The 24,692-nt window shown below is 40.4% G+C and overlaps 2 protein-coding genes across 6 annotated transcripts in view; one reads left to right on the top strand and one right to left on the bottom strand.

The window, feature by feature from the left end:
* Positions 1-644: 644 nt before the first annotated feature.
* Positions 645-13,707, bottom strand: INTS12 (integrator complex subunit 12). Of its 3 annotated transcripts, none has more exons than XM_083756679.1 (7): positions 13,578-13,707; positions 11,081-11,238; positions 9,908-10,060; positions 8,566-8,756; positions 4,657-4,816; positions 3,118-3,270; positions 645-1,448 (listed from the first exon to the last, which is right to left on the bottom strand). In XM_083756679.1, exons 2-7 carry the CDS (start codon positions 11,228-11,230, stop codon positions 870-872), a joined length of 1,386 nt encoding a protein of 461 aa, XP_083612805.1. In that variant the 5' UTR covers positions 11,231-11,238; positions 13,578-13,707; the 3' UTR covers positions 645-869. The 3 variants fall into 3 exon arrangements, with proteins under 3 accessions (XP_083612805.1, XP_083612807.1, XP_083612806.1); XM_083756681.1 differs by having other exon boundaries at positions 8,566-8,753; XM_083756680.1 differs by lacking the exon at positions 13,578-13,707 and adding an exon at positions 12,525-13,542 and having other exon boundaries at positions 11,081-12,298.
* A 32-nt stretch (positions 13,708-13,739) lies between these two features.
* The window catches only part of GSTCD (glutathione S-transferase C-terminal domain containing), a 55,460-nt gene continuing 44,507 nt past the window's right edge, over positions 13,740-24,692 (top strand). Inside the window, exons 1-4 of one of the 3 annotated variants that reach the window (XM_083756555.1) lie at positions 13,770-13,904; positions 20,235-20,380; positions 21,811-21,880; positions 24,087-24,503. In XM_083756555.1, the coding sequence (XP_083612681.1) occupies positions 24,093-24,503 (411 nt within the window). In that variant the 5' untranslated portion in view covers positions 13,770-13,904; positions 20,235-20,380; positions 21,811-21,880; positions 24,087-24,092. Of the gene's footprint in view, positions 13,905-20,234; positions 20,381-21,810; positions 21,881-24,086; positions 24,504-24,692 lie in introns of all 3 variants that reach the window. The other 2 variants (XM_083756554.1, XM_083756556.1) reach the window with 2 other exon arrangements.

The following is a 24,692-nucleotide window of genomic DNA, read 5'->3' as shown; positions in this document are numbered from 1 at the left end:
ATCATTTTGTTGCAAATCATGGATCTTGACATGTGTCATAAAACAAAAAACAGGTTCCAATACTTTATGAAAGCAGTCATTCGTATATATTTTTATTGCTGCTATTAAAGGACAGGACCTTTAAAAAACAAAGTACACCTCTTTTCATTCTTGCGCTTGCTCCTCTTACACAGCTGTTGATTTGCACTTGTCAAGCATCCTATTCCATTTTCTCTACAAATCTGAAAAACTTTTTATTTTCCTTATCTTCAAATAAAGTTATTTAGCAGGCGATGATACCTGCCTGCCCGCCCAATGGTTACTTGATGCTCTCTCAATCACAACCCCCTTGTACTCTATAGGATGCCTCCACACTTCAGAGGAGGTAAAGGATGCTCACAGGAGGGGGCTGTATGGGTGAGGAGGGAAAGCAAGTCCTAATGTGAAAGCCACATCATTGGGTGTGAGTGTAGCCCAATATTTAAATAAATCTCAATCAGTACATAACTGCACATGCAATTTGAGATGTTCACAAAAATGGAAGGCTTGTTGTTGCATGGCGAAAATCACCAAAAATGTGTGTAAAGCTGGCATTAAGACACCTCCTCCCCTCCTATATGAACTCCTCTTTGAGGAATTATAGAGAAAAGTGCTAAGTCACATGCATTTCAAACAATATTTTTATTGAAATATTTTAAAGAAATAGTTCATACCCTTAGGCTTCGGGTCTAAAGCAGGTTCAGAATATGGCATTACCTGAAAATCCAATTCTGCTTCGAGACTTGAAAGCACAACTGCCGCCACCAAATAAAGACATCTGATTATAGCTTTTATTATAGGACTTTATTACTGATCCCAGAAACATGTTTGCACTTCATCAGATACTTCTATTATTTCTTTAGCTTCTTTTGAGCAGCTTTCTTCTTTACCATCTGTAACCTTTTCATAGCGTTGAGCTGTGATTCTTGAGAAGTAGGACCCTTCAGAGAAGGGGACTGATTGCCGGATTCTGCACTTGCTTTGCTGGTGCTGCTCCCACTGCTGCCTGCTGTTCCACCACTTCCGTTTCCACCAGCAGCCTGGCTGATACTTGGAGCTGAACTGCTTGGACTTGGGAGCCCTATTTTGCTTACATTGTCACTGCTAACTGAACGACAAAGACCTGTTTTTCCCAACGTGAGAGGGGGCAGGGGCTTAAACGGAACAGGGGTTGTGCCACTGTTAGGCGTTGCTATTTTTGAGCCTAGCCCTGCTTTGGCTGTCGCCAACCCTGACAAACCCACAGGTTTTTGATTATTTGAGGCAGTAGCTGGCTTGCTGCTAGTACTCTGGGTGGTGGATCCCAACTTGGCTGTTGATGGACCTGCGGAGGACGTTTTTGCTGCAAAAGCTGCCCATCCTGTAAGGCCACTGGTTGACGAGGAGGAAACATTGGCACTATTGGAGTTACCAGAAATAGCTGCTGAAGTCTAAAATAAAGACCAATACAAACTCCACATTAGTTAAAGCTGATCCCTGCAGAACACAGACCAGCATGAATAATAATATTTTTCACATTCTTGGTATTAGAAAATAAATCAACAGGAAGTAGTGCAATATATATATATTTATATTAAAAATTGTCCAGTAGCACCTTAGAGACCAACTACAGTGGTACCTCAGGTTACATACGCTTCAGGTTAAGAACTTTGCTTCAGGATGAGAACAGAAATTGTGCTCCGGCGGCGCGGCGGCAGCAGGAGGCCCCATTAGCTAAAGTGGTGCTTCAGGTTAAGAACAGTTTCAGGTTAAGTACAGGCCTCTGGAACGAATTAAGTACTTAACCCGAGGTACCACTGTTAGTTTGTTCTTGGTATAAGCTTTCGTGTTCATGAACACTTCTTCAGATACACTGAAACAGATGAATCTAGGAAGCAGTGTATTAGTGTATAGTGATAAAAAAAAACCAGAGGGCACAAAGTGGCAGGTATATCTTAATTCTCCAGGTTAAGACAAGACCAACATTGTTACCTAAGAATTAAATAAGCACAATGATCCTTCACTCCGATGTAAAAATGACAAAACAATCTGCAGCACCTAAAACTTCAGCACTTGGGAATTGAAAAGATAAACAGCAGAATCCATGGCTATTCTTCTATTACCTGAAATTGCTGTTATCAGGACAACAAATGTGAATTCCCAGATACAGACTTCATCTGTTTTGCATGTTTTGAAAAAGGGAATTACTTCTATTTAGCCTTAATAGACAGTAAAGTTGGCTGCCTGCAATGCCTTGCAAATATTTGCCCAGGCTTCTGACAAGTTGTTTAGAAGACAATCACCAGGAAAAACCTACTAAAGAACTCATCTACACTTCAGCTCAACATAGATCACACTTGCACAAACTTTGGGCACAATTGGCTAGGAATTCTGCTGCACAGTTTCCCATGGAAATGAATGGATGCTGTATAAGAACATGGCAATGCTGAACTTCTTGATCTTTGTTTCTAAAGATCATTCCTTAAAACTCCCAACACATTGATTCGGAAATGGGTCAATAATTACACGTGTTATTAGAGAACTCTTTGAAAATTAAATATTTCCCCCCCTGCCTCCAGGTCTGAATTGATTTGTAATGTTGACTATGATACACTACAATATTAGATTGGCTTAAAAAGTCCTCTTTTCCATTTGTTCAAAAATCCTACATACTAATTTCAGCTTAAACAGAACAGGGATTCTGTAAGGTTTCAGTTACTGGTGGGCAAGCCCAGCGATGCCCTTAAGCTTTGGAAAAAATGAAGCTGTGCAGCCTTGGAGCTTGTCAGCTTAAGCCTTGGAAAGCTTCCTAATCCAGAAAGCCAATAGCAGAAGCCAAGGCTTTTATTATAGTCTCTGCGAGCTATCCCCCTGGCTTGTTTTCATCACTTCTTCAGCTGATAGTGAGATAAGACTAGTATTTTATTGAGGGCTGCTATCCAAATGGAAGACATATTTTATCACCCATTCAGAATTATGGACAAACTAGTAGTGTAAAATAAAAGTGCTTCGGTTTGGGATTCTAATGAGGTATGTGTGATATTAGGGAGGGGGAGGGAGACCTGTGCTAAACACAATAAAATAACTTATTTTTTCCACAAAACATATTATATACTGTACCTTGACTTCTGTCCTCTTAAACGCTAGGAAAGTTGACGTTGTCTCCATCTTTAGCTTAATTTCTGGTTTCTTTATCAGCGGGTCTTTCACAGCTGGAGCTACTGAAACTATAGCAGGGGCTGGCTTCTGAGAAGGCTTCTGTGTTTTCTGAGCCTGTATAAATTACACATGTTATCATTCTTTATATGGAAAGAATTAAAAACAAAATGAAATGCCTTAGCAATATCAATGCAAATATTCATCACTGGACATGAGAAAGCATGAGGGACAGTTGAAAGAAAGATGAGTGTGGAATTTTAAGCTGCATGGAAATAAAAGGTTTGAGAATGGGCACATAAATCAAGAACCCAAATTTGGGAAAAGAGCAGCAAGAATGGCAAGGAAAATGGAAAAAGTACAAGTGGGTAAGGTGGAAGCATTTAGTCAAAGGAAACAGAACTGGAAAACTAGTATGGGGTGGATTCTAATAATAGGTGTGGTTTTGCTCTTTTGGCATCAATCACAAAAGTCAAACAAGTCATAAGAAAGACAGGGTTATATGAATTTATTCCTAACTGCAGAATAGCAAATGCAATGAGGAGTGCGATACCCATTCAAATGTCAACATCCCAACATATTAAAGGATGAGGTCCTTCAAATAGTACATTTGTTGGCTGGTGCAATCTAGGAAGAAATAAGTCAACAATTACATTTTTTAACATTACAAAGTTTGCTTGTTTTTTAAACAGACTAGGTCATATTGCTGTTTTATCAGTCAATGGCCCAGTTCAGATTATGGTTCCGTGGATATTAGCATCTAAGCTAAGTATTATATGATTTCAAAAGTAAGAGATTTCAAAAGTAAGGAGTTTACCTGTAATTTGAGTGATTCTTTCATGGTTGTTTGTTTGTTTGTTTTTTAAATTGAAGTTACGAGAAGCGCATTTTTTTCTAACACTGAAATGTTCCTTCTATTAACTAACTTTTAAAATGGCAGGAATTGTATATTCTTCCCATATCTTCAATTAACATGCAAAAAGGCATGTCCCCAGAGAGAAGCAATGAAAGAGAAGCCTTTCATCTTCTATGAAAGATAAAGATTCTACAGGAGCTAAAGATGGTTAATGTAGCCCAATATTTGTTACTTTCTCTTACTTAAAAGATAATTTGCAGAGAGCAATCCATTCAGGACATAAGTGCACAGAGTAGGGGGTTATTGATTCATTTAGCTGATTCCTTCTTCCCGTGCTCCAATGACCTTGCCTGACTTTTACATTTTTTGTAATCCAAACACCTACCTTTGGCATGGGAAATATTAAGATATAAAAATCAATACAGCAGCAGCTAAAAATACACCAGCAGACTTCAAAAAGCATATATAACTATTTATTAAGGCATTTCTTACTTGACAATAAATCAATATAGGGGGGAAATGTATTCCATCAACCCTCCTCCCTCCTAATTCCCCTTTTTATATTTAGTCAAGAAATTCCTTACTTAAAGAACCCAATTAGTGGCTCACTGCATGCTATCAATTATTCTAAGGGGGGAACTTCTTACCATTTTTTTCATTTGTCTGGTACATCGAGCACAATACCACACTAGGCGAGGATCATTCACTTCTTTGTCTGTCACTTGAGGTTTATGGCAATCTTGATGGTAGAGATTATGACATTCCTGGCACTCTACTAATGGATTTCCTGAAGTAACCGTCATTTGTCTGCAAAGCACAAAATGTATGGCCCAAGAGTCATAGAATTGTAGAGTTGGAAGGGACCCTGAGGTTCATCTAGTCCATGGGTAGCCAAACTAAGGCCTGGGGGCCGGATCCGGCCCAATCGCCTTTTCAATCCGGCCCGCGGACGGTCCAGGAGTTGCCATGTTTTTACATGAGTAGAATGTGTCCTTTTATTTAAAATACATCTCTGGGTTATTTGTGGGGCATAGGAATTCATTCATTTTCCCCCTTCAAAATATAGTCTGCCCCCCCCACAAGGTCTGAGGGATAGTGGACCGGCCCCCTGCTAAAAAAGTTTGCTGACTCCTGATCTAGTCCAACCCCCTGTGATGCAGGAACCTCAACTAAATCATACATGACAGATGGCCATCCAAACCTCTAAGGAAACAGAGTCCACCACCTCATGGGGGGGGGGGGGAGTCCATTCCACTGTCAAACAGCTAACATTTCCTCTCAAAACAGAGTTTGGGTGTTTCCAAAGCTGTCTCCAAAGGGCTATTCTTAATACTTCTCAGCAGAACAACATCCATGTGCATCACAATGAAGCCTACGTTCAGAAGATGGCCCCAGCTCTGAGGAACCTAAACCATCTAAAAGTGGGTATGAGGGATAGAAAAAGAAGCGAAAAGGAAGCTAAGGATTATAGGATCTTTCCTCAGAGAACAGAATATGCCCTGGCAAGCCTGTTTCTGTACATAAAGAGGAAACTTGCCCATCCCAGCCTGCTCCCTAACTCAAAACATTTTGCTTGCTCTGTGTGCCTAGATACATTAATAATGAATTGCTGCCCACAAAGCCACCGGGGAAAAAATGATTCTCTTTACTTTTCACCTCCCCCCAAAAATCAAGTTTAAAAAGCTGTATAGTAGGAAAAGCATTAGATATACTTGGTTTATTACCAATGGGTACCTCTCTCATTTAAGATGGTTTCATACAAATTGCCCATAAAATACTAGGATAGATTGAGTCTTCCATAAAAGTCCTCAGGATGTCTGCAAATTTCATCCAATTCTGCCAAAAAATAAGGAAGTTACAAAGGGTTCCTTAAAAAAATTTTTTTTGAAGATACCCTTCACAAAAATCTCCAGATCTATATGGCAGATTTATCCACTCTAGATGTGCTATTATGCTACCAAATCATTTATATAAAAAGTATAGCTATTTTGATTTCCTCATAATAAAAAAAAGGGGGGGAGAGAAACATTTTCTTTCCCCGAAGCAGTTTGGCCTGGAGCCCAGAGTCATATCAAGCAGTCATTGAAGTATCTGGACCAAGGTCAGCTGTTTCCAAAGCGGCAAAGTAGGGTCAAAACTGAACTACTACTATCATGACTAATTCTTATTTTATTACTCTTCAGTGCTGACTGCTACTATCTGAGTTATGTAAATCTAACTGGGAAGAAAACTGTCCAAACTGTCACCACAAGTTATACTGTTTGAAGACTGGATCCAGTCCATTTAGATAATGGAAGACATCAGAGCAAGCAGAGCCCAGTTACAACAAAAAAATGATTTAGTTGTGGAAGAAGAGCCAAATCTTAGAATAATGACAGATTAAAAAAGGAGACCTCCAAGAAGAAACAGTGAGGGACAACGATGTGAGCAAGACTGTGCAACAGACTCCATCTTGCACAACAGTACTTCCCCTTCCTCTTCTTCCCCTTGTTGCCTCCTGCATGCCCCCAAACCTGCTCCTGGGTCCCCCCGCCAACCCACTGGAGCAGATTTTGGGGACCTACAGGGACCCACAATGTGACAAAGAGGAAAAGAAGCCCCTGTCTGTCAGTGAAAGTCTGCCCGCTGCTAGATGTCACCCAGGAAGTTCACACAGGATGTAAAGGGGGAAAGAAGGCATACAGACTTGAAAGGCATTATCCTAATGTATTGTTATGCAAAATGGGATAATTCTAGCAGCAGCTTTGATCAGAGTAGTCAAGGTGCTATGTTTTTAACAGTTAAAACATTACTACTATGTCAGGGGAGGGGGTTCTTCTCTTGGAAAAATATATAAATGACAATTTGGAGACTATACGTTAAGGGAAATATGGCTTGGAGTCAGCCAAACACAATTTCCCAATGCGTTACTACTTTTAGATGACAAATCAGGTTACTTCTAAGCTGCTCTGGCACATATCCCCATGGTACAGGTACATAGGTAACCATGGAAACTCTATTTGCAGGTGGATGTGGTAAGAGAAATACGCTATTCCTTTATTTAACAGGAAAATGAAGACAGAAGATAATATTCAGATGGCTTCAGAAACTGTTTTTTAAAAAGGTGGGCTAATTTGAAAACAAATCAGAAAAATCTTGTGCCAATTCAGGAGTATGTGCAGTGTGATTCTAAGCAGGCTGTGCTTACTTCCTTGGAAATGTGCTAAGGATTTACAGCCTTGACTGCTAAATAGAGCAGCTACAGTTTCTTTAAAAAAAAAAAAAAAAAACTGGATCACAAAACTTTAAGATCTTCCAACTATATGACACATACCTTCATATTTTAAATCTATAAAATAGTAACTGTGGTGAGATTTTTTAAATTCCACGCCAAATGAAACATAAAAACTTTGTGTGACAAAAACTGTCAAAACCAAATTTCATTTTAAGCTGGTTTGAAATGGAAACAGTTGAAAGAGTTTGATGCCTTAAATAAAACACAGTATCATTAATATATAGGGTATGATATAGAAGAGTTCTTGAAAAGGTATACAGGTTTCTCCCTAATAAATCCTCTATTTTGACAGGATTGAAGTGTCACTTGCAAATCACACAGAACATTTTGCTTTTGAATATTTAGTTACACTTGGAAACCAGAGAGTGGCTTAACAATATTTGTTAAGCAGAACAGCTATTTAAGGTCTCCCTACAGACTACCATGGTTTTTATATTTATACTTATTCTACTACTGACAGTTTCATGTCTCTGGTTAACCTATATGCATACATAAAGTTAAATTCAACAATTGTCTAAGCCCAGGCTGCCACCCCACCCCCTTCAGTCAAATTTACTCAAGAGAAGCAACCTAGACTTCAATGAGATTACTTAGGGTGAACTTCTGAAGCGAGCAATTTGAAGACTGAACACAGCCCTATTCCTTTGCTTGGTGAACTCAAAAGTCTTTAATATCTGAAAGATACCTGAGAACTGAGATTTTAAGATTTTCAAGTTGCATAGATATGCAGTGCATTACACAAAGGCATCTTTTGCAAACCCAAAACGACTATGCTATTAGTAGCTGCAGTAGGGGACAGATTTTGACCCAAATATTTCTTTTTTTTTTTTCATTAACTTAATAAATCTGCAATATATTGCTGTGCAATGTGAACTTGTTTCTCATACTGCATTAAAACAGCAGCATGAACATTCAGTTAGAACTGAATACCCATATGCTTAAAAACAAAACCTATGCACGCCCACAAAATACCCTCACCAACCACAAACACAACAACAACAAAGTGAATTAAGGCTACATTCTTATACCCGCTTACCTGGGAGTAAATCCTTTTAAACTCAGTGATATTTACCTACAAGTGAGCATGCACAAGCTTGGGCTGCTAGTCTGAAAACTACAGACATAATTTATTGTTTAAATTTTAGGTCTCATGAACCATAGGAAAATCCTATTAGAAATTACCGCTTGGCTTATAAAGAAAAGTGACTATTTAGAATTTACAACAAAATGGTCAATTACACCCTATAAATCTGATGCAATTGCCAAATTTTCCCATACTCACCGGCAAACAACACAAGCCAAACCCATCTCCATGGCAAAATCATCAGCACTAGTTTCTTCAAAACTTGAAAGGTCAGCCATGGCCAAATCCTTGCTAGTCTGTACTGTGATTGGAGATGAACGAGCCTCTGGCTTTTCTAGTCTCGGTTTCTTTGGCATGTCAACTCCTTCACTGCTTTCCAGCTTTATCTGCTGAATGATATACACACACAGTGATGGTGAAAACATGAAAGCTTCGAGCAAGTAAATAGGAAATCAGTTTATAATTGAAAGAAAGCATGTTCATTGCATAACACAAAACTTACAGAAAGCATTACATTCATTAACTTAACTCCCCCCCCATACCTCCAAATTATGTAGAATGTGAAGTGCTCTGAAAATTACAGAAGTCCAGTAATACTGATAAACGTATTTATTGCCACTATAAAAGGAACCAAAGTGTACTGGCACATTGAAATCAAAGTAGTTTGCTGCTCTTGCTTAAAGCATTTGGAAAAAGTGCCTCAGGCTTTTTCTTCCAGCAGATTCATAGTTTAGTATTACTCTGATCTTACTCCTTTACCAAGAATATGAAGCAGAATGGATCGTCTGAAGATCAGGTGTATTATTCATAACTTAATCTTCTGGATTAAATGCCTTACCAAGTTTGTAGATCCCTTAAAATGAAATGAATTCTTACTTATGAATACTAAAGTGATTTTCCTGATTTATTAAGAGCACTTCATTCCTACAAGGACCCTCTATACCTGTTTGTCACCCTGGTATGCATGGCACACCAGTATTCTAACCTCATATTATAAATGGGGCAAGTTTGTTGTGGCTGAGAGGTAGTGGTTAATCTAAGGCTACCCAAGCAACTTCATGGCTGAACTAAGATGCTCCCAGGCCCATCATTCTTGCTCTTAATTTCCATGCTAGCACCAGCTAGATTTAATTACAGCCTTGCATTAAATAGAAGCCCTGCTGTCATGCAGTCAAAAACAGTGGTGGGTAAAGTGAGATTGCAAGCGAGGCAAAATAAACAAAGCCCAAGCAAAATTAACATGCTTGCTTGTCAGCCTGCAGCACTGGAAAGCTGCTAAGGAATTTGTAGACAAGGAAAAGGGCACCCTTTGAAAACTAAACAATCTGCATAGAAGAGAAAGCACACAGTTCCTACTCTTGAAAGAAGTGAGCAATTAACTATGGAGAGGACACAGCTAGCAAAGCAGAACACATTCATACACAAGAATTAATACCACCCCAAAGCAAGAAAAAATAAAGAGTCAGTTTTTGCAAATACAAATATGTAACCCTTAAAATTCCTATCCAAATAATGCTTTACATGTAGCAGTAGAACTTACTTTATCAGCAGACCTCTTCTCCGCTTCTTTTTTCACCTTTTCGGCCGCAATGGGCTTGCCATTATTGCTACCTGAAGGAAGGTTTGAGGAAGCCTTAGGCTCTTGCTTAACAGAAACTGGTTTTGTAATAGATACTTTGGGCTGATCTACCTCCTGTATAAAGCATAACAATAATGTTGTATTAATGGTAATATTAGATATAGTTGCTATGCTGAGATCAAAACAATTTTGTTTTCACTTTGAGAGGTGACAAATGTTACCCCAACCCCAAATACCATTTCCCCCTGCCAGCACAGCCAGTTGTCAAGGAGGATGGGAACTGCCATACATAATATCTAGGGGGCACAATGTTGGCTACTCCTGCCCTAAAGTGCCAAACAAAGGGGATGAAATAGAGTTTCTTTAATACAGATAGTATAGGCATTTTAAAAGCAGCAGGGGTTTTCCGGTTCAGTCACTTACATGCCAATCCTACACAAAATTATTTAAGTAGAAGATGGTAGCAGCCTGTGTATGCTAAGGATCTGGGCCATTTTGACAGTAATGTCAGCACTTCTACTATCCAAGCCAGAACTTCTCTCTCCTCTGCTATCAGGTTTTATTTTTACATCCCAAGTCAACAATGAAATCAGCTACCAGGTCAATCTATCACTCGTGGTACTACAAAGGCTAAGCAGAACTTACCCACTGGCCAACCCTTTACTAGTGAAGGAACAATGCTGATGGCTGCAGCAACACATCAGAACCATTAAAATGGGCTTCTGGAGCCCAGATGAAAGAATCTGGTAGGTCTGTTATAACAGCAGTTCTTGTTCCTGTGCTTTAAAGTACCTGAAACATGACTCACAGCACCACCACCACTCCTTACTTAGCAGCCTTCTTGAGACACATTCTGCTCACGGGCTACAAATTTCATTGATTTCTAATATTCAGAATAAGTCCCAAGCAGTCTTAACAAGAAATAAGCCCGTTGAACCCAGTGGGGCTCACCTCTCATATACATCTACTGGATCAGAATGCAAATGTAAGGACAAATGAAAGTAGATACTGATTATTTTTGAAGTTCTTTTCAATTCTTACTGGCTTCCTCAAGTAATAAGAAAGAGCCTCCCATTTCAGAAGTTATACATAGCACAAATATATCTAACACATTTCATTCATTCACTCCAGTACCTTCTGTGATGGGCGATAGTCAATCCCCCTAGACAAAGATTCGTCCAGTAGTGCTTTTAGCTTTTCAGCTGAATCCTTGCTCTTTGAATGCAGAAAGCCCAGAGCTTTCAGGAATATGGGGTCTAGCTCCAAGTTCAGAGTAGCAGCCATGGCAGTATCTTTAAAAGAAAATAAATAATTAAAGAGCAAAACTTTAAACAAATATATGCCCCCCTCCAAAAGTACAAGTTTCTTAAGAGGAAATCTGTCACCTTATTCTTAGCAAAAATAAAACAGTTTCTGGAAATAATACTGTGCATTTAGAATATAGGTTGCAAGACTTATGAATCTGGCGGTCTCGGTAACTAACTCAAGTTACTCAAGAAAGTTACAGTCTGTATTTATTTTATTTAAAACAATGTATTTACTGCTTGATTGTAAATAAAACCTCTAACCAATTTACAGAAAATAAAACAAGATTACAGTGAAGGCGCCTGTCTGGTGTTTATAAGTGAGCAGTTTCAAAGTGTAGGTGCCACCGCACTAAGTGCGCAACTAGGATTATTTAGCATCTCTAACAGTGCAAGTTCCATAGACTTAAGTCATATCTGGGGCAAGGTTATTTCTCAAGCCCCACACTGCTCTGGTCTCAAGCTATCCTACCGTATTTTTCTGTGTACAACACGCCCCCGTGTATAAGATGACACCTATTTTTGGGGACTCCAAATAAAGAAAATGGGGGGAGATTGCCCAGAGTTGTTGAGCTAATTTTTTGGGGGGATTGCCACGAGTTGTTGAGTTTTTTTGGGGGGAATTGCCGAAAATCGCACCCCGCCTGACTGACACTGCCAATCGCACGTGTTGCCAAAGCCACCAATCATCTGCCCGCTCAATGCCAGCAGCCACCAATCACCCACCCAACCGCCACTGACAATCTCCTGCTCGCAGCTGCAACAAATCGCCCCTTCCCCCCGCACTATCTGTGTATAAGACAACCCCCAATTTTTAATGTTAATTTATAATTTTTAAAAGTGTCTTATACACGGAAAACTACGGTATATACCAACGTTTAACACCCTGACCTTGGTCCAGGAACTCCAAGTAATGTCAAAAGTTGCAATAATGACATCCTCTTGGTCGGCTTCGAAAGTTTTTAGACAAATTCATGGAAGATAAGGCTACCAGCAGCTACCAAGCATAAGGCTACCTCCAGAATGAGAGGCATTAGACATAGGCAAACTCGGCCTTCCAGATGTTTTGGGACTACAACTCCCATCATCCCTGACCACTGGTCCTTTTAGCTAGGGATGATGGGAGTTGTAGTCCCAAAACATCTGGAAGGCCGAGTTTGCCTATACATGCATTATGCCTCCGAATGCCAGTTCCCAGAGAGCGCACAGGGAGAGAGAGCGCTGTTGCACCCAGGTGCAGCTTGCGGACTTCCCAATGGCATTGGGCTGATCACTGTAAGAACAGGATGCTGGACTAGATGGGCCTTTTGATTTGATCCAACAAGACTCTTTCTGGTGTTGTGTTTTTATGTGTTTGCAACCCATCGACATCAGGCGCATGTGTGTGCCTACCTATCAAGGTGGCTGGGAGAAAACGGCCAGATGGACAGGGGTATAAATAATAAAATTATGATGATGATTACACGTTTAACTTGTACAAAGCTCTTCACACTATGCATTGTGTGTGTTTTTAAAGTAATTTTTATTAGGTTTTGCCAGTGCTTTTTTCTGGAGGGACACGGGTACACATGCCCCTAAACATTTTATGAATCTTTGTACTTTGGTCCATTTACTGTATTCATCTTTCCTGATTTCAACTCTAAAATGGTGATTTTCTTGAGTCAAAAAGAGAGCCCCCTAACCTTTTTTTTTTAAAAAAAAAAGCACTGGGTTTTGCAATGTTATAATACAAGCCTATCTTAATAGCACAAACGGACAAAAAACATAAACAACCAAACCAAAACTGGGGTTGAAAGCAGGAGCTGATGATTGAAATACTGTAATAGGCAGGAGGGGGGAAGTGTATTTGCTTCGTTGTTGTTATGTATTGTGTTTTTCTGCTGCAAAGCGCCCTGTGCTCTTCGGATAAAGGGCGGTATATAAATTTAACCTTAACATTTTTTCCCACACACGACATAAAGAGCTGTAATGTCGCCTGAAAACGAAACAAGGCGGACCCAAATTCCGGGCAAGGAACGCCTCGATTCATTCTCTATACGAGCATCAAGATCCGGGTTACAAACCACCGCTTGTTTCGTTTCCTAAAATTTTATACACCGCTTGATTGTGAGGGGGGCGGGGAGGGGGAAGCCACAACACCTGAAAGTGGTTTAGCGGCCATAACATTAACTGGAGAGACGGGGATTTAATAAACTGTCAGATTAGGGGAGCGAGGTGTTTGAATGCGGCGGGGAAGAAGCGCTTTAACGGGAAAGGCGGGACTAGGTCCCTCTGCCGCTCCTCAGGCAGATCAAGGCGCTTCCCGCCCGCGCCCCTGCTCTTTTTACCTCAGCTGCGTCTCCGCCCGGGAAACCCCGTAGACAAAACTCGCCCCTTCTTCCCCCGCCGAGCGCTCGTAGGGCCCGGAAAACCACGCAGACGACGCCGACGCCCCCGTCGGACCGGCGCAACCTCCTCTTCTCCCCCGACCTCCACCTCGCGAAGCTCCCGGCTTTTCTCCCCGGAGGTGCCGCCGGCCCTGCCGCGCTTGCTCCTTCGCGGAGGCAGGCACCGGAAGCGGCGGGCGGCAGCCATGACGGAAGGCAGGAAAAGGCGGAGCTTGCGACTTCAAGCCGGGAGGCGGCTGCCTGCTAATAAGGGAGCAGATCCTGAGGGTAAGTTTCTGGCGGAGGGTCTCCGGGGGAGCAGGAGAGGGGCGACGGAGGAGGAGGACCGAAGAGGGAGCTGGGCGCCACCCCTTGGCTGAAATTCATGGGGGCGGGGCGATGGTGTTCTGGGCAATCCAGCCTCCTGAGCGCGTGCAGAGTGCATCACCGTTTCACCCTTGGGTCAGACTCACTCAGGGCCGGTTCTGATTAGCTCAGGCATAGGCAAACTCGGCCCTCCAGTTGTTTTGGGACTACAACTCCCATCATCCCTGACCACTGGTCCTGTTAGCTAGGGATGATGGGAGTTGTAGTTCCAAAACATCTGAAGGGCCGAGTTTGCCTATGCCTGGACTAGGTATGGTTTCAAGGGGGGGGGGCGTAGATGGAGGGTTGTGATCTAGTCCTCCCTCCCCACCCGATTCCCAGAAATCTGTAGCTGCTTAGTGCCAGCGACCCATTGCTGCCTCTACAGTCTCCTCTTGCTGCTGGAGGTGAGGTGGTGATGCAAAGGATTTGGGCACAGTGGGCTCCATTTAGTTTCTACCTATACATTTAGGGAGGTGGGTGGTTTCCAGACAGGCTTGAGCTTCAGCGCAGGACCGAGCATAAGATTGCCAGCTTCTTTCTTACAAAGCATGTCCCCCCCCCTTTTTTTGGGGGGGGGGACAAAACTCCACCTGTTGAATACTGGCTGCTGGTGAGCTTATTAAGTAGATGATTTCACGGGGCACAGCCAAAATTCAACAGGTGGGGTTTTCCTCCAGCATGTAGAGCTGGGTGGGAGGCTGCATCTGTTGAATGTCTGCACGTCAGGCAACTTTTGAAAGATGTGCATGCTTCGGTTTTTAAACACGTGGCAACACTCTGTACAGTGTAACTGATGAAAAATGTAAGGAAGGGTTATAACAGTGATAAAGCAAATGCTTTGTATGCAAAGAGAGTTACGTGGTTTCATCCCTGGCATTTCCAGCTAAGGTTGGAAAACCCTATTTGAAATACTAGAAAGCTGCCAGCAGGCACTGTAGCTGGTGTATGTGTATGAGCTTCCTATACTGTATTCATAATTCCTGAATCTTTATGTTCTGCTATGAGTAAGGATGCGGGTAGCGCTGTGGGTTAAACCACAGAGCCCTAGGGCTTGCTGATCAGAAGGTCGGCAGTTTGAATCCCCATGATGGGGTGAGCTCCCGCTGCTCGGTCCCTGCTCCTGACAACTAGCACTTCAAAAGCATGTCAAAGTGCAAGTAGATAAATAAGTACTGCTCCAGCGGGAAGGCGTTTCCGTGTGCAGCTCTGGTTCACCAGAAGCGGCTTAGTCATGCTGGCCACATGACCTGGAAGCTGTACGCCGGCTCCCTCGGCCAATAAAGCGAGATGAGCACCACAACCCAAGAGTCTGTCATGACTGGACCTAATGGTCAGGGGTCCCTTTCCCTTTATGAGTAAGGAAGAGACTGAGCTTGCCTCATTTCCACAAGCACAAAAGCATATACCACCACAATGAAGGTTTCTCAAAGGCTTAATAAAAGCAGTGAGAGGAAGACAGTTACACTGTTCACACATTAATGGTTTACCATGAACATGTGATCTGGGCTACTTTGCCCCGCTGCATTTAGTAGTCAGGAGAACATGGTTTATTTTGCTTTAAGTACAGCTAGCCAGCCAACAATAAACCTTGGTTACAGATTGTACAGTAGTTTGTTGGAGTGAAACAATTCCACTATCCCAGGTTCAAACATCATGCTAAAACAGAGATTGTTTGTTTATGCTGCATGCTAGTGTGGAGCAACAAAGCAGTGATAAATCTTAAACGGCAACACACAAAGATTATCTGCAAAAAACTACTGAATTCTGGTTATTTGTCAGTTAGAATCCCTGCACATTAACAGAGTTTGGAGTGCTAGAACTTTTAAGATCCAATTGTAAGCACATTACAACGATATAAAAGTAAGGCTTAAGTTGATTCCAACTTCTTGACTAATTCAGCCTCATGGTACAAGACTGCTTGTTTTCAATTAAGTAGTCTACTATTTGTTCCCCTCTATTGGAAGTAGGGTGGAGACTATGTAGCACCCAGTAAATCCATGACCAGGGTGGAGTTTGAATCCAGTTTGAAATTTGCACCTAGCATGGGGAGTAGGTGGGGAGTCAGTTGTGTAGATTGCAGCGCACATGCTGTTCATGTGCTCGTCTCTGTTCTCCATACGGACTGACAATAGGCAAACTAGGATGGGCATAGAAGACTTCTTGAAGACATCTGAAGGCAGCCCTCTTTAGGGAAGCTTTTAATGTTTAACAGACTACTGTATTTTAACTACTCTGTTGAAAGCCGCCCAGAGTGGCTGTGGAAACCCAGCCAGATGGGCAGGGTATAAATAAATTATTATTATTATTATTATTATTATTATTATTATTATTATTTAGGAGACATACAAACATACTCATTTGTACTCATGCATTTGTACGGGCATGCACAATCACTCACAACTTAATGCAAGGATTGTGAATGCTTAAATAGTTCTCCCAGTCTCCTAAAGTGAGATTGTCCATATGCAGCTTTTAAGTTAATCACTATTGTTAACTAGATGTAGCGCAGCTGTATGTTATTTTTCCCCTTACCCACTTTCTAATTAAAAGGCTCCCCAAAGGGTCCTATATAAAATAATGCAATATAGTTAATTTGGAGCTGTTTCCATAAGGACTTCTGCTTTATCAAAGAGTTGCCTAGCTTAAAATCTTCTTTCTCACAGTGATTAACCAGATACCTACAAGAAGCCCATAAGCAGGACAAGAAGACAATGGTGCTCTCTCCCATTGTTCTCCAGCAACTAATATGGAGAGGCATGGCGCCCCTGAACCCGGAAGAAGCATATAGCCATCATGACATGTATCCATTAACAGATTTATGCTTCTTAAATTCATCTAATCCCCTCTGACAATCATCTAAACAATCAGATCTTGTGGCTGTGAATTTTATCAGTTAACTGTTCAATGCATGAGGGCACTCCATGATCCAATTCTCTATGGTTTCCATTTCTCATCCTATCTCACTCCCAGCAGTTAGAGATACTATTTATATTCTATACCTCTTACTTGCATAGTCACAACTTAATTAGAAGGTTGTCTGTGGTAAAGTAGATGAGAGTTACTGTCCTGCTCAGCAAGTGATTTTCTGTTGTGTTAATAACTGCTCTTGCTGTTTGGAGATGCAGTTGTCATTCTCACTACAAACCGTAGTTGGGTTTTCATCTAGTCCACTGAACTGGGAGTAAACAGCTGCAACACAGTGCAAGGCAAGAGTGCAGACATAGGTTGTAGTTGGGTCTCCAGGCCCTCTTGCTCCTGTGTAGGATAACAGAAAACAAAAATCCTGACTATGGTACCTTTGGTGACAGATTGGTAAACCATGCATTTGTTACTGTCATTAACTCATTGAGGAGGGGTTATTGTACTACAAATAGCCTAAAAACTGAGTTCTTTCCGACTAAGTTACACTCAGATTAGACCCATTAAAATTAATGGACTTAATTATGCCTATTGAGTTCAGTGGGTCTACTTTGAGTATGACTAATGTTGGATACAACCCTGTAATTATAGAAAGTACCTTCCCGGAAAATTTCCATCTCCTGCTTAGAAGCTCAAGTGTGCATGTCTGTCCATGTATGTATACACACATACATATTTGGTTAATTTCCCAGGAAACTACATGAGAATGTGGCAGATGCATTGGATCACCTCTAGAGCAGGCTTTGTATTCTATATGAATTGTAAACTGGGGATAATTTACGCAAATCAGTTTGTAAAAGAATAGTTTGTTGTTTCATTCTATTCAGGGCATGAAAATACTGAAATTGTTTAGCCATCCATACCTCTTATTTTTGTAGAATGGTTGTTAAAAAAATACCTTTTCTTAGTGATGGGTAGACTGTCTTTCTCATGTTGGTCTGCTTTAGGTAAATAGCATTCTTTTTTAAAATTGTTTGTGGCATTTCTTTTTAATAGTAATAACAGACTTGTTCACTCAGGAAACTGGCAGTGCTAGGTTTTAAAAGCAGAACCAATTGTTTGAGAGACCAGCTAAGCTGGAATAAAAGGCAGGAGGCCTTTGAACATAGCAGGCTGGCTTGTATTGATCACTGCCATCTGCCTTAGATTGAAAAAGACCTTTTCCCCTAGATAAATATTTGAGATAATGCCATTGAACTATCTGTTTTATGACAAAAAGGCTTTTGATGGGTTGGGGAATGACAATGAAAGAAAGCCTGCAGGATTAATCTATGATTGATTGATTTAAATATCAACAGAATATATATCGGTGAGACTGAGTTGAGCATGTTATATTGCAGCTGGTATATTCTGTGGAAGACATAGGTGAAAATAATGGTAGCACCTGTATTGAGGTGCACCTGTTTGTGTATAACCAGTGACTTTTTGAATGTAGTATTATTACATTTAAGATTTAGGGCAAAGTGTACTTTTAAATCACGTACTACAGTGTTTGCAGCAAATTTCAGCTCTTTTGCATAGGGTTGTTCATTAAGCTTCCAAAACAAGGCTGAGATGCTCCAGAATGTTTTTGCTTTGATCTAGCAAGACCAGCTCTTGAATAAATTATGTTAATTGCCAATAACACCATTATCGATAATTCTGTGATTGCCATGAGGAAGTTTAAGTCTGGAGCTCAGGTACCAAAGAGGAGGGCCAGAAAGTGGAAGATCTGTACATTTCCTGTACATATGTCCAGCCCTGAACTCTTTGGAGGAAAGGTGACACAGAAATCAAATAAACAAATGGGAATGATGACGTTTAACCCATTGTGAAACTTAACAATTGGACCTGTAGATAAAAGCTTAAGTACTGTATTTACTCAACTCTAATGTGCCATCGAATCTAATGCACACCTCAATTTTTGCAACGTAGTTTGGCCAAAAATGGTGAGCATTAGATCTGAGTAAATACAGGAATAACAAACAGCAGAAGAAGCTAAAATGAAGAACTATCTGCCTGATGGTTCTTCTGTATGTTCGCAGAATTTATTATTTTTATCTCCACTGAATGGAACTCTACTCATTACTCGGAAGCCCTCTGTGAATAAGGAACAATGTTGTTGCCTTAGGCACACTCTTAATTGAGAATGTCACCTTGTTGCTCTCCACAGAATGAGTTTAAAAGTGGAGTAGAAAGCTGTGTCCCTCTTCTGCAAACTCTAGTGCACTGCTAATGTGAAAGAAAAGGATAAATGGTGCATTTGCTCACAAGTACCAACTAGAAAGCGGAGGCTGCAGACATGCACGTGAGACAATCACGTCCCTAGGGTTTGCTGAGAGGGGTCCGTAATTGCTCAGTTCATGCAGTATTAAACAGGAGAGAGGAAGAACTAGCAGTTAAAAGATCTTCCTGTTCTGCAAAACATGGCTGTATACTTCATTTCAGTAATGCGTTGAATAACTCCGGATAAAATCATTGGGCTGCTCACACCCTTTATGCACCAGCTTCTTCATAACGTTTATCAGTACTGTCACTTCCTAAATATGTTTACTCAGAAGTAAAAATCTTTTCTATATTTCTTTTTCTATATTTCTTTAACCAATAACATATATTTCAATGACATACAAAAGTTAAGAAGCAATACAATTGAATTAAAAATAAACATATACCACACAAATGATAATATTTTTTTAAATACAAATTTTGGTGATTTCATTCACAATTCCTGGGAATAATAATTATTGTTACTGATCTTTGAGGCTGGTAAACATTTCATTTATTTATAAATATTGGTATATTGTCCTTGAAGTCATGATGTTCTAACCTGAAGCTGAAAAGTTACAAAGATTTTCAAGTAGTAGCATATTTCACAGGAGGCATTCAAACATGGTTATCATTTTCTATATATTTTTTTTTCTGTCACATAGTTAACAACTTTTTTCTTTGTTCTCCACCTTAATTTTCAAGTTAATTTTCCAGATTTGACTACACCAACAATTCTTATTAAATCCTTCTAGATACTTTGATTTCTTTTTAAAAAAATATTTCTATTTAGCAGTAAGTTTGCTTCAATGTGAGTTATTTTCAAGTTAAGAGACTTAGCATTAACTATGCATTTTTACTCAGAAATAGGTGCCATTAGAAATCATATAAATGTAGCCCTGGGCAGCATTCAGTTAGCCTGCTCTGGATGTGTATGACTTCTTCTTTATATGAAATATATTTATAAAAAGATATACAGATATAGTATCCTAATGGAAGAGACTGTATTTTTACTGACTTGAAAAACTGGGAAAGGCAACAATTTAATTCTATTTCAACTTTACAATGGATTGACTTTCTCTACAGGGATCAGTGTGCAAACAGGGTGGAGATGGAGATTAAATCCTTCATAGGCAAATGCCATTAAAACTTTGTAACTGAACTACAGATGTTGAAAAGGGGAACAGCAGAACGTAAAACACCATCACTTGGAAGATTTAGCTCTTTGATTGGTGAGTGTTTTTCTGAAAGATAATTGTTTCCAATATTTGGAGCTTTGGGGTTGATATAGAAAAATAGGGATGGTTGGCTTTTACTGGCCAACTCCCCCAGGTGTTAAGATTCCTGCTCCGTGATTGCAGTCATGGGATTGTTGTCTATCACATGACGGTGTATGTTTTGACTCCACAGAGTGGGAAGTGACGGAGACAGGATGTTTGTGTTACTGTGTTCCGTGAAGTGGGACTATTGTCCTTGTTCTTTCTCTTTGCTGTCTGATGAGAAAGAGGAAGGAGCTAAGTCAGAATGCTCCAAGTGTATTATATGTAAATAAATGTAGATTAGCCAAATGCTGAGCTATTGAGTTCTGTTATGCAAACTGCAAACATTCTGCGGATCCCTAAGTGCAGTGGCGTAGCATGGGTTGTCAGCACCCGGGGCAAGGCAAGTAATTTGCGTCCCTTAACCCGTGGATTTTAGCACTCGAGTGCAAGCGCCCCCCAGATGTTGCGCCCAGTGCGGCCGCCCCCCCTGCACCCCCCACGCTACGCCACTGCCTAAGTGTGCTGATGTCTGTTGGCATCAGTCACTGTGATGTTCTTGCAGAAGAAAGCTTTTGAAGCTCCTGAACGATCGACCAGGAGGGAGAGAACATGCCAGTCGGGCATGTTTCTCTACCAGGGTCCTACACGAGACTAGGATGGCTCCTACACAAGGGACTGAGTCCCCTAAGTCTATGATCGGTCAGAGGTGAATGGATGAAGGCAGGATGCAGTGAAAGCAAGGTAGATCTTTATTTTTCTGTTGCAACAGAGTTCTCTCGCCTCCTATCAAGGAGGCAAGAGAGACCCAGAATCAAGAAGAAACATCTCTTTTAAGGGTTTGTATTTTGGCATGGAGAAGGACAAACAACCAGAAATTACATCACACATAAGGTGGGGTTACTGTGGCTCAGGCAGGCCAAGGTGTGATATTCCTGAGGATTTAGCAAGTTTTACATAGTTCCAGACACAGTTTACACAGAACATTAGCATTTGATAAGACAAACATCCCTTAGTGCAAAGCATCTGGACAAACAATGACAAATAATACAAAGGAAAATCAGTACACAGATCTGTTGTAGCTGTATTGGCTGATAACACACTTCAGCTCTACTTAAAGATGAAAAAAAAATTATGAATAAATAATCACAGTTCTTGGTATAGTAAAGGGTTTTTTTAATATGGTATTATGTTCTTCAGCTGCAATTGTTTTGAAAGTGTGCCATCTAGCGTCCAATAGTTGCAGCCTGATTTGTAATAATAATAATAAAAAAGACAGTCAATGGGATTTATTAAATATGTACTAATGTTCAAGTCTAGGATCCTAAGCATATAGTCTCCATAAATCAGATATAATTGGTGCAGAATCATAACTAATTGTGCATATAATTTGTTCCCTTTAGTTCTGTGTGTTCAACTATTTAGAAAATAATGTAAAGGGAGCGGAAATTGAGTTTTCAGTCAAGAACTAAGGTAATTTTAATTGAAATCATAGAATTGTAGCGTTGGAAGGCACCCCAAGGGTCATATAGTTCAACCCCTTGCAATTCAGGAATACTGTAGTCTAAGAAAAGTAATTATTTTGATCTGAAAATGTCTTACAATGCAACCCAGTACAAGTTTCCAGTTTACTCAGAAATAAGTCTCACCAGATATATTAGTGCTTATTCCCTAGGAAGTGTTTAGGTGTTCAACCTAATGCTGCAATCCTAAGAATGTTTGTTAGATTTACTTCTAGCAAACAGGACTGAAGTCTTAGGTTTTTGTGAACTCTTGGGCTATGTAGTGAAAGATGTAGCACCACAGTATATGTCTAAACCACAGAGCCTAGGGCTTGCCTATCAGAAGGTCGGCGGTTTGAATCCCCGTGACTGGGTGAGCTCCCATTGCTTGGTCCCTGCTCCTGCCAACCTAGCAGTTCGAAAGCATGTCAAAGTGCAAGTAGATAAATAGGTATCGCTCCAGTGGGAAGGTAAACGGTGTTTCCATGTGCTGCTCTAGTTCGCCAGAAGCAGCTTAGTCATGCTGGCCACATGACCTGGAAACTGTATGCCAGTTCTCTCGGCCAGTAAAGCGAGATGAGCACCGCAACCCCAAAGTCATTCACGACTGGACCTAATGGTCAGGGGTCCCTTTACCCTTTACCTTTACCATAATATATAGGGAGCGGGTGGTGCTGTGGGTTAAACCACAGAGCCTAGGGCTTGCTGATCAGCAGGTTGGCGGTTCGAATCCCCATGACAGGATGAGCTCCCATTGCTTGGTCCCTGCTCCTGCCAACCTAGGAGTTCGAAAGCACAACAAAGTGCAAGTACGGTCAGGGGTCCCTTTACCTTTACCTTTACCATAGTATATAGGGCTTGTGTTACAGTATGAGAAACTGAGAATAAGGATGCCTGTAGCATATGTCTATGAAACAAAGGTCTTCAGTAAAATGGAAGAACATCTCTGGATTTATCATAAATTGAGTCTTCCCTGACCAGAAGAGGCTTTCTGCTAGCAGAACTGCATATTTTGATCCAAGCCAATGATAGGGATATTAATGGTCTTGGTTGTGGGTAGAAAATTACAGTGGATTGCATGTGGACAAACTTAGAATAGATGCATTGAGCTATCTAGATTTAATTTAGTCAATACTCTCCTTATTTCACATGATGTGGTACTATCCTGTTATTTTCCAATTCTGGACAGAGGTCACACTGATCATATCAACTTGGTTCTGGAAACAACTAAAATTTATGGACAAAAGGGCCTTGATAGAACACCTCCTTATTGTGTGGAAGCTTACCCCAGGGAACGGAAATGGATTAGTTGTGCTCTGTTGGTTGCCAAACATATCATTTTACAACATTGGAAAAGTAAACGGACAAACAATCCAACAATGGACAAAAGATCTATTCTTGCTTTCCATACATGAACTAACTACAGATTACGTAAATTTGGTACTTATCATGCTCTGTGGCAATTCTGTACTGAACTCTGGCCCTAGTTGAATGTACAGGTTTTTTATGATGCCTCTACATTGAAAGTGAACAAAACCTATGCATGCTGACCCATTCCTCTTCTCTTCTTATTGCTTCCCTCCATTCTGGTTTTAGTTTAGTTTGATTTTCTTTTGGGTTTATATATATATATATATAAACAAAAAGAATAACCACAATGTATTGAGATTTAAAAATAGTTAAGTCTATGTCTGCTCTGAGTAACATTTAGATGGAACCAAATATATTTTATACTTGAAAGAATTGCATATGCATTACTAATTTTTGTGACCTCCCTATAATGGCCCTCCAAAAAGTGCATTTCATTAATAATAATCAAATGTTTGCTTCAGAAGACCCTTCTCTTATGTGACCTTGAAACAATCTTGGCAATATTTATTGTTTTTATTTTTATTTTAACTGTTCTCCCTTTCAAAACAGAATAAGAAATATACTCAAAATGCAGAATATTAAAATCCATTTAGAAACAGTAACAACAAAGATTAATTAATATTTGCATACTATATTGAGAAAGGGAGAAATTGATGGATTTTAGGCATTACTGTTTCTGTTTATTTATATATACAGGCAACCCCCAATTTGTGCAGGGGTTGTGTTCTGGATCATCTTCATTTTTGCTTTGCATAGCTTTATATTAAACCTTTTATAATTTTATTAATCACATTTCTTCCTTTAAGAAAAAAATGAAAGGATTGACTGAAGATCACCTGTACCTGGACTACTTTAATCAGAATGCAGATTGTGTCTTTCCTCTCCACACCTCCATATCCTTGTTTTTGTTGTCATACTGTGACTGCAAGACATTCAGAGTATTTTTAGTACTGCCAGGTGAAACAGCTTCAGATGCCCAGCCTAAAGACAAAGTATTTCCCAAGGACCTGGATATTTGCTTCATCAAAAGATGTCAACTTCCTTTGGTGGTCCAGAGCTGCTGTTTACCTGCTGTTGTCGAGAAGAATGGAAGATTTTGTCGAGCAGGACTTGCTGTGGTATTGAGGCACATAGTACAAAAAACATATGAAGCAGATCCGTCAAAAGAGGACATTTTGCAACTCTTGGGATTTAAAAAGACCTGCTTGAAGGCTTGTGCTGAAGTGAGTATTTCTATTTTTTCGTAAATCTATCTCATAAAAGATTTCACCTATATTAAACCTTGTTCAGTGCATGACCCTAATGCAGAAGTGACCAGTTAGGCTACTCACTGAACAAAGTTTAATATATGTCTGCAGTACAACTCCCATCATCCCTGACCGTTGGTCGTGCTGGATGGAGCTAATGAGTGT

The sequence above is a fragment of the Podarcis gaigeae genome (genome assembly GCF_964106915.1).
Source record: "Podarcis gaigeae genome assembly, chromosome: 9".
NCBI lineage: Eukaryota > Metazoa > Chordata > Lepidosauria > Squamata > Lacertidae > Podarcis > Podarcis gaigeae.
This window is presented reverse-complemented; position numbering and strand designations above follow the sequence as displayed.